Source organism: Pseudochaenichthys georgianus, chromosome 12 (assembly GCF_902827115.2).
Source record: "Pseudochaenichthys georgianus chromosome 12, fPseGeo1.2, whole genome shotgun sequence".
In the NCBI taxonomy this organism is placed as follows: domain Eukaryota; kingdom Metazoa; phylum Chordata; class Actinopteri; order Perciformes; family Channichthyidae; genus Pseudochaenichthys; species Pseudochaenichthys georgianus.
In genome coordinates, this window is record NC_047514.1 from 19,211,852 (window position 1) to 19,222,330 (window position 10,479).

Below are 10,479 nucleotides of genomic sequence, written 5' to 3' on the forward strand. Positions count from 1 at the left end.
GAAATCACATCCAGTATTGCACGTCTGGAAGAAATAACTGAACTGATCTCTTTCACACAGGGACAAGACAACAATGTGAAATATCTCAAGGCCAAGCTTTGGTACAGGAAGATAAAAACCCATGTTCCCAGGCCCTGACAAACAATACCTCGTGCAGCATCACTGTCTGGTCACTCCTATCTTCTCTTCCAACCAGAGTCAACCGTAGTCGGCCGCAAGTCCGAATTTGAGAGCAGTTGATCCAAAAGATTGACCATCCGGCCCATACACCATGTCCTTTACGTTTATTGTCATGACGATGCTCCTGGGCTCTTCAATGGTGTTTGCATTTGTCTTGCTGCCATCCGAGGAAGTTTCTGCTGCCCCTGCGAACTCGCCTGTCTCGCAGCACAGGTCAGTACCAACCTATCTGTTCCCTGTCTCTAAAGTGCAATATGTTTGATTTATAAGAGCGCTATTGGTAAATGTTTTATTTCAGGGGCACATTTTTACAGTGTTTTGGTACTTAAATAATATTACGCTTTTGTTTGCTGTGTAGTGTATCCATTTTATTATAGATTGCAGGCCCCTATTCAGAGGGGTTCATTTGATACACTGATATCTGAATGAAAGTTGGTTCTATAGAAACCCACAAATATGCATTATGAATGTGTTATATTAGTCTAAAAATGGTGTAATTGAATATGTCTGCATGCTGGGGTCCCAATGAAGGTGAATTGCATATTGGGTATGACTTAATAGATCTGAGACTCTTTATGATGTTAGTCCTCATTTCACTGTAGTTTTTTAAGCTTGACCTTGCTTTACAAAATCAGCTTTTTATGAAACTACAGCCTCTTGAAACATTACAACTACAAACTACAACACTTGGGCATTCATAGAATATATGGCTTTCCTTGATATGTAGACATTAAGTAGGCTTCTGAGCATTTCTCTTTAAAAAAAAAAAGTGCTCCCCATCCAATCGCTAATCAGAATTCATGCAGAATGTTTTTGATACCAAGTCGCAGTTGTCCTCTTACTAGTGTTCCAAAAGGTCTTGGGGTGTTAAAGTGTTATTTTGAAGTCATTTCTCAAATTTTAGAATGTGTTTCATTTTGCATCAAATCTGTGTATCAAATTCCTTGTGACGTATACTGTGGACCTGCTATCTCTCCCCTTACCTTGTCAGGTCGTAGAGGTTAATACATATTCTGAATAGCCTCGGTGCTGCAGACTTGCTTAACAGATAACATATCCATGATGTGTGCGTGCTGAGTAGTTCTCAGGGAAAAATACATCATTTTGATCTATTTCTAGGAATTTGCAGAGCTGTAACATGCTGTTGCAATTAAGCTTCAGTCGTGTCATAAATTACTCTTCCACAGAGGAATTTGTGTATGCCTAAGAAAATAGTCCCAGAGCTATTGAGGTTATTGAGAGAGTACATGTCTGCACTACAACTACACTTGTTTAGTCTTGATTGGATTGTTAACACAATACTTATTTGTTGTCATGGAGAGCATTTCTTCAATTTTTCTGTGTAATCCTTTTTAATGCAAATGTGAATGTAACCTTTTATATGATGTTTAGGTGCTCGGGGGGGTCATTGCAGTCAATCAGACAGAGTCTCCTCGAGGGCCTCAACTTGCAGGCTGAGCCACAGCTGCCTGCTGGTGGGCTGGACGGTATCGGAGAGAAATGGAGGACCACCTACGGCTCCATTGCTCACAGAGTGAAGGACAATGGTGGTATGTAACACCCAAACACTTTGAAGAAACCTTTGTAGAGCCCACATTTTGTACAGCTTTAATTTAATCTTAAGAGGTTTTCACATTCAAACTGAATTGAAGGTTTTTTTGTCCTTACAGTTCCAGTGGCCTCTGGCAACTCTGTGTCCCCTGATGGTGGAAACAGTACAGACCTGAAGTGCTGTTCCATGGCCTCTGAGATCTTCATGAAAGGTATGCACCAATGTGTGCATGTGTTCATGTATGCATGCAAATTGACATGCAAAAATATATAAATGCATGTACTAAAATGTCCATTATTATGTGTTTCAGATCTGGGCTGGGAAAACTGGATTATCCATCCTGCCAGCCTGACCATCGTCAAGTGTGCACTCTGCAACCCCGCAGGGCACCCTGTGCAATGTCCTCCATCCCAAACCACTCAGGTATAATTCTCTATATTAGAACAGTGAAATAAATGTCCTCCACCCCCAATTACCTTATGTTTTACTGTTAAATGTATAGCTTTGTTTATTGTACGTGTCCTACACGTCTTTTCTCACCTCTTTGCCTAAGTTACATTGGAGCTACAAACACCAACTAGTTTGCCTGTGTGTGCTCAGGAGGGAAAACAGCTGCCAATAGATAAGCCTGTTCTCTCACTCTGCCAACACAAATATACAAATGAACCAAATTCAAGCTGAGACACTCCCAAAACTTTGGTCAATCAGAAATGAATGCAGTGTACGTGCTAAGGAAACAGAAAGTGTTGTACCATCTTTATGCGATCTTATAAATAACTTTGCAAAAGAAAAAATACAACTAAGATCTAGACTGCATCTTTTAAATGAAACTGTTTGGAAACTAATTTGTAATTTGTTATTTTATATTTAATTTTTCTACACTTTTTTATTTCTGTACTTTATGTGTAACACATCCACCAAAGCATGCACCACTTTTTTGCATTTCTATCAAGAATATAAATATTCACACGTTCTTTACGTCCTTTTTTGTTCAAACTGTGTTATCCAACATAACCTCTTTAACTCCTCCTCTCTTTTTTTCTCTCCAGGTGCCATGTTGTCAGCCCACCTCCCTCCAAATGGTGCCTGTTCTCTATGTGGATGAGTTCAGCACCCTCGTCATCTCCTCCGTGCAGCTGGCCAGCAGCTGCGGGTGTCGGCCGAGTAACCTCCAGCAGCCAGGCACAAAGTAAAGTTTGTTTTATAGTCTTGTGTATGTGAACCACCTGGTGCACACACACACACACACACAAAATACAGAAAAGTTAGTGATACCTTATATGCAGGCCTATCTTCTCTCTATAGATTTATCTTAGATCCTTTCAGTGTGTATTCAGCACCGAGTGTGGGAACCAAAGCAAAGTCTCTCTCAGTTTTGCATTCCTGTTTCTCCTTTCAAACAAGAATGTGCCAGCACAAATCTGATCCATTTTTTATTTTAGAGGTTAACTGCCAATGATTATTATGATGATGATGATAATGATACTTCAGACCCATCAAAAATGCATTTCTGTAGATAAGCCCAACTATTTCTCTTGAGCCTAGAGCTGCAGAGAGCTGGAGGCGAAACACTGCCAGCTAATCTTTAAATAAATCTCATGGGTGAAGAGCGCTATTTAAAGCTACTAACTATTACAGAGTGTTCCTAACAAAAATGTGAGACTGTACAGAGCCAAATCCTTACTCATACCAGTTGTTTCCCCTCATCTGTGAACGACTCCTTTCTTGGGCAATTTAATTCAAAAGGCATATAAAAATAATAATAATAATAATAATATATATGACAACAATTCACAAACACATTTCATATCAATTTTTCCTAAGTAGGGACATCTTCTGTATGGTGCTTTCTTTTAGCCCTTTCAACTTGCAGAAAGCAACAATGCCCCATTGCAACCACCAAAAAACATTCACTTTTGGAATGAATCATAATTAGGTATAAAAATGACATTACAAAAACAAATCAAACAATTTACTTTTTCTCGACATAACTTTCTTTGAGATATGCCATTAGATCATAGTTTTGACCCAAAGCAGTTTTTCCCTTTTTTTTTCATAAATGAACCCAAAGAATGTTGTTTGATTTAAATAAATGTCCTCTTATATACATCTTTTACAGCAGAGTTCTTGTTTTCCCTCATATGCCTGTAACTTGCTATAATTCTCAGTTTATCATTTTGTTAAGCTTTTGTCGACTGCTGACTTTACAAAATTACCTCACCATGTACTTTATTTTATTTTTCAACTATTACTTATTATATTATATAACTGCTATAGCATGCTAATCATTTGTACCAATTTCCTGATTTTTTGCTTACAAACTTGCTTACAAACTTTTGAATAAAGATGATCAAATCAAAAATATTTTTGCTCTCAGCTGTTTTTCCTGCAAACATTTATTATGGACTATAACTCTTGATTACTATTTTGGTAAAGCAGTTCCTTAGTCCAGCCTTTAGGTGTTTCACATTTCAAGTCTAGAGGGAGGAAAATAACCTGGAGGATAGGCAGTGCGCTCCAGGAAACCCTCCTCATTTCAGCGTAAGAGCAGCATGTTGCGCACTTCTGAAAGTCTTGAACGTTTATAGCTGCTGTGCATGCAAAGTTTTTTCCTGGCTGAAGTTGAATCTTATCCTATGGTTGTCAGGTTGTGCAAGCAATATATTGATCCAGGACAACAACTATCCCACAATAGGACAAGAAGATCTGGACCAATAGCTCAACATTGCCAACAATTGGATGTTTTACTGATACCGGACAGAATGTCAACATATTTCACTTTGTGGGTGTTTTTTGGCATACTGTCCCCCTTTCTGCTGGCTGAAGGGGCAGCTCATTGTTCAGAGAGGGAAGGCTTGGTGAAACTGCTGCCCAGGAGACCCTTATCAAACTGTTTGACCGAGTGCACTCAGATGACCTACCATAAGAAACTTCAACTTGAGGACAACCATAACATACGGCTCTCATATTGCACAGAAGGTAAGGCATCTCTCAGTTACAATTTCAACTGTCCTTGACGAAATGTGCAGACAGATATCAGTAGTGCAGGTGGTCTTCTTATGCCAGACCATCGCTGTCTGACTGTTTTATGTGGCACATCCGATGTGTATAGCCCTTCATAAATGAGTCTCTCTTCCTAGGAGACCCCGGGGAATACTGTTGGTCTACGCAGCTCAAGTGCAACATTGGAGAAAGCTTTGTGCAGGCCTACGTGGTGTTGCCTGTGGATGTATCTGTAGCTGGACATGAGATGCTGGAAGTGAGAGCCACTGTCCCCTCTGCCACCCCACTGCTCAGACACAACAGCCCCACCACAATCGCAGACGACTGTGGCCTCCAATACGACGTGGCGCCACAATTCAGTACCGAGAACACGGGGAACTCTTTCTGCATACAGGTTGTTTACCCGGTTGATTCCCCGGTTGTTTCCCCGGTTGTTTCCCCGGTTGATTTTCTCAAATGTCCTCCTTTTCTGGTCACCTTCTGGGAGAGAAAATCAAATCAGATCAACCAAGGAGGTGATGGATAAAATACCCATATCTTTTACTAAAGTAAAATAACTAATGCATACTGTACAAATACTCAGCACTGCATTGAGCATGTTACTTAAGTAAAAGTGCGTAGGTATAGTAACTAAAATGTACTTCCGGTATTACAATTTCATATCATTGTATTGTTATCATCTCATTCATTAATGTGTAACCATCACTTTAGTAATTTTTTGATTTTGAGCAATTTTATTTAAGGCTGCAACTGTTGATTATTTTCATTATGGATTAACCCTTATGTTGTGTTCGGGTCTCCGGTGACCCGTATCAAGGTACAATTATATAATAACTACACTCTAGTTTTTTTTATCGGAACGAGGCTTCATGATTTCAAACCTTTATTTAAGGTGGTCCCATTGAGATCATCGATCTCTTTTTCAAGTGAGACCTGCAGATGATATCCTCCACAACAGCTATATAAACACTACAAAACAGATTTGGACAATTTTAGCCAAGTCTGAAGGTCTCTTAAAAAAAAAAAGTGTATAATTTGGTGTTCAGGTCTGGGAAGACACAACAGAATTGTTGTGGGTGACTCTGGGCCAAATTTGCCCAATCAAGATTCATCTTTGACTTTAGACACCCCAACCCCACCCCCTTCATCCACTGTAACAATAATTATTTCACAACATGCACCTGGTTGCCCATCCCTCCCCCCCACGGGAACTCAACCTTTCACAAAGAATATATACACAAACACTTGAACCTGAACACACACATGCACATGTGCAATATGTGGTGTGTTTTGGGGCCATAAAATAAAATTACAACAGGATTGTACGGTTATGAATGCATTATAAGTTAGTTATGATGTAGTTAAAACAATATTGGATGATAGTCATTATTTTTGAGTGTTTTTCTGAGGTAAATCATGGGTCAAAATTGACCCGCGAACACCATGAACGGTAACAGCTTTCGAACACAACACAAGGGTTAAGCTCATGATTATTTTCTATGTTCATTGATTGATCGTTTGGTTTTACAAGTCCAAACCTCAACTATTGGACAAAGGCATAAAGCAAAGCAAGCTTTTTTGTGTGTTAAATGACAGACAACCAACAAAGTTGTTTCCAATTAATCTGTTGTAAATTGTTTTAGATATATTTTAGATGTCATATATTTATATTGTATAAGATCTTATTATGTTTTGTATGCAAACATCTTTATTTGTAAAATAACTAGTAACAAGTAGGTGTCAAATAATTTTATAGGACCAATAAGTACAATATTTCCCTCTGAAATGTCGTTGAGTAGAAGTAAAAGGATAATTAAATGAACAGTCCAAGTATCTAAATTGTGTGCTTGAGCACTGTAGTTGAAACAACGCTTGACGCAACTCCCCACACGTTTTGTATGATATTGTTAAAGCTTGATTTATGTGACTTTAAACTTTTAGTTTTGTTGTGAAGGTATTTGATGGCATTTGACCATAGAAGAGCATGGAGATCACTCTAAATGTGTGAATCCATCTTTGTTAAGCAATAATAGAGACTTTTGAAGATCTGAAAAGATATCATTGGTCCAGAGTGATACAAAAGATGTGAATGGTTGTAAGTGTTTATGGCAATATTAAAAACAATTTATTTTTATTTTGTAGTTGATGTTGAGATTCATTCAATGATATAAATGTAAATTTTTGCTAAACAAGAACCTACTTTTGAAATCTCAATTACCATTACATTAAATTGCAAAACAGAATATCAGTAAATATACAAAAATGCAAATAAATTAGATTGGACTAGTATTATATTGTTGTACTTTTATGTAAGAATGTGCTGCTCTGGTAATGTCATGTTCATCCATTTACCAAAAAAAAAGAAGCTTTTTATTCAAATGTCGGTTATTTTGTTCTAGTTTCTAAGTTTGGATTATTATTTATGATATACACTTTCTTTGTAAGTCTAACAGGTTGAGGGCAGAGTGAAGAACTGAATACCCTCCTTCCCTGTCCTGCTTTAGAAAGGTATGCGGTTAGAATAACCTAGGAAAATCGCCAAGCATTAGGGAGGAAAGCAACACAATGTGTCATAAAATAACCATATTCGGCATGCCTTATCAGTTAAAATGTTAAACATATATTTATACAGTAGACATCATTCAGACAAATGTATAGTTTAGGAATTCATAAAAAAAAATCGCAGCTCTTTCTGTTCCAAATGTATCTAAATCCCTTGTTTTACACAATCTTCCTGCAGATATATTTGGTTAATTGTACAGTTTATCAATTGTTTTTCTGCTACGCATTAATTGTAATATGGAATATCCATAAAATGTATCTCTCAATCAGGGGCCGTAATTTAACTCAATGGTAGAAAGGGGAAAGAGGTTTGGAACAACTATTCTATTTACAGGAAACTGCTACCACCTACTGGTTATCATTTAAACTACTAAAAGTCTCAAACTTCAGTCCTGCACACTTGTGACTGTGCAGTATCGTTTGTTTGTTTGTGTGTATGTGTGTGTACAAAAGATCACCAAGGTCATGTTTCTTTTGAATATATTTAAGTTTTTTACTTTGAACACACATTTGGACTGATATACTGTATATCTTACTCACCCATGATATTGTTAATAGGTATACAACTTAAACTATAGGTGATTAAATAAATACATGTATAAAAATGAATATTCAAATATTCCCAAAAATATTAATTAACAAAATAAATACATCATTAAAACATTCTTTAAGGACTGATAAATGGTCCGGGGTCTATAACAGTATACCCTAGTATCTAGGGTGCATAGAAATAAAAGCACAAGAGGAACATATCCTTAATGTATTCTATTGTCATAATCGTTAGGCCCCAGCAGTTACATATTTTTTTTGGGGCAAGTGACATGGTCCTCTCAGCTGTCCCGAGCCTCCACTAACTGAAGCAAGATGATCTCGATGTGCTCTGCTGGAAGTCGGCCAGGAGCAGCATAACATAACCAGCCGGGGTGAGTGTCCAATAACAGGCCTTTCAGCACAGCCTGTGCTTTAAGCCTGCATTAAATCATACACGTGCTGGCTGGTGTCAAAGCTCTAACAACAGGAACACACAGACAGAGGCTGCTTGAGTCTTTTGTGATCCATCTAATCAGCATGTTTGTCTTACATGTCTGGTTTAAATGTGTAAACTGATTTGTCTGCTTTCTTGCCTACAGGCTAAGCTATAAAACTTACAGGATACATCACAACCACTGGCAGTATTTGAGCTCTGTGTCATCAAATCTGAACCCACTCACCAGAACTTGCACCAAGGTGGCATGGTGAGTCAGAAGACTTTATGATCTGCTTCAGGAGATTAGGCAGGTGATTAAATCACTGCTTGATTCAGAGGTCCTACTTTTTAGCTGGGAACAAGGTAAGGTATTGCATCAAAAAGCAATCACAAAAGAGTGTGAAAGATGTTCCTTGAATTTAATTCATTCATGTTTACATTTCATTCGGTTATTAGAGGGCAAATAAACCAAGAGCCAATTATTTATGTTAGTATATTATTATGACAAGGGAGATGCAGTACAGAACACCTTTCTGATCAGTGGAATAACATAATTGTGTCAACCAATATATTGTAACATCTTACCAAATGACATATTACAATATTTTAACATTTTAAAGACAAGCAGGAAACAAATGGTTACAAATAAGTATACTACCCTTTACTGCATCTTTTGAGACACAATTCTCTGTTTTTTTGCCTTCTGTGTGAAACTTTACCTTACTTTTCTTATTATTTTAAAGTCAGATACTTATTTTTCACCATCTGTCAACAGTCACGAACAATTAATACCATTTGAAAAACGGGAGGAACCTAAAAATCGGCTTTTAAAACTTTTAACCAGGACTCTGTTGTAAAAAGACATAACCAAACACAGATGACTGTACCATGTCTGTCACGCAGGGGTAACAGTGTAAAGTTTGGACAAACTGTCGTGTTTAGGAAAAAACGGTAAATAATAAAGTTTTTACCGAACATATTTGTTGTATTTACTAATAGAATAGCAACACGACTGCTATAGACGCTTTTTGTGACAAGCTTGAAGTGCATTGAGTGTATAAAACTGAGTTTGGCCCCCGGCTGGCTGAATAGAGTAGAACAATCCAGTAGACGGAGAGAGAGAGAGAGAGAGAGAGAGAGAGAGAGAGAGAGAGAGAGAGAGAGAGAGAGAGAGAGAGAGAGAGAGAGAGAACGACCCAAACACGGACGGTTAGCAGCAACTATCAACCAACGGCCGCCTGACAGCCCTTTAAAATAAAAATTCTTCAGCGGTAAAACAAGAAAAATGTGACCAAGTGAGAAGAACAGCTTGGCGAAGACTGTCAGAAACACATGACAACCAACTTTGGTTGTTGAGAGAGGCGCACCATGGCATCTCAGCCGAGGTAGGCAGACACAGCTAGCTGCTAACAGCAGGGCGCTAGCTCTTCAGCCTGACCGGGTAACTACCCTTAATTAGCTAGATACGGTTAGTCTGATAACTAGCAGCGCACTTGAGCAAAGTCAACTTTAAGTTTGTAACTCTGCAAAGGTATCAGAATTAAAGGGGTGTTTTTTGTTGTTAATGGTAAACCGACATAGAGGGTTTTGGCTTTGGTAAGCAGTACGAGGAAGAGGTGGAATCAGCTGGAAAAAGCAGGCTGGTGTGATTTCTACCAGCTGGTTAAAGGGACTGCTGTGTGTATACAAGCTGTTCTTTTTCAATGAACAGCCACATGTTTAATTTATAAAGCATTCTTACAAGTGATCCTCAGTGAATTCTTATCTGCCGTGTTTTGACCAACTTGGAACTTTGGTTTAAAAGTTGGATAACAACAGAAAGCTATTTTCCTAAAAATAGAGGACAGATAGGATGCTCAACTCAACCACCCTACCACTAAATTATAATCTGAGCAGAATATATTACATTTGAGGCACAATTATGCCTAACATGATGATTTATTTTCTCCTGTAATCATGTGGCTTCAACTATTATTAACTCAATTAAATGACAAACAACATCCAACTTTTTAATTTATCTTAACATATTTATTATTGCAAACAAAAAATGCTATTCAGCTGCTTCAACATGCGAAGGTCCTGCTACTATTCAAAACAAAGAAATAAACTTTGTTCTCTGGTGACTGGGATGGACTTGCTTTATTATTTTCTGACGTTTTATAGGCCGCACAATTATTGATCTAGAAAATAATCTTCTGATTTAAACAATGATAAA

General features: G+C 37.9%; 1 protein-coding gene across 1 annotated transcript; it reads left to right on the forward strand.

Moving 5' to 3' along the window:
• Window positions 1-6,869, forward strand: gsdf (gonadal somatic cell derived factor). Its single transcript, XM_034095659.2, has 6 exons — window positions 1-393; window positions 1,573-1,730; window positions 1,851-1,943; window positions 2,043-2,155; window positions 2,782-4,711; window positions 4,873-6,869. The coding sequence occupies exons 1-5, from the start codon at window positions 272-274 to the stop codon at window positions 2,923-2,925; spliced, it is 630 nt and encodes a 209-aa protein (XP_033951550.1). The 5' UTR covers window positions 1-271; the 3' UTR covers window positions 2,926-4,711; window positions 4,873-6,869.
• Window positions 6,870-10,479: the final 3,610 nt, after the last annotated feature.

Coding starts and splice junctions, on each gene's coding strand:
- gsdf (XM_034095659.2), top strand. CDS start 272: ATGTCCTTTACGTTTATTGTCATGACGATGCTCCTGGGCTCTTCAATG. Junction 394..1,572: donor TCGCCTGTCTCGCAGCACAG/GTCAGTACCAAC, acceptor TATGATGTTTAG/GTGCTCGGGGGGGTCATTGC. Junction 1,731..1,850: donor CAGAGTGAAGGACAATGGTG/GTATGTAACACC, acceptor TTGTCCTTACAG/TTCCAGTGGCCTCTGGCAAC.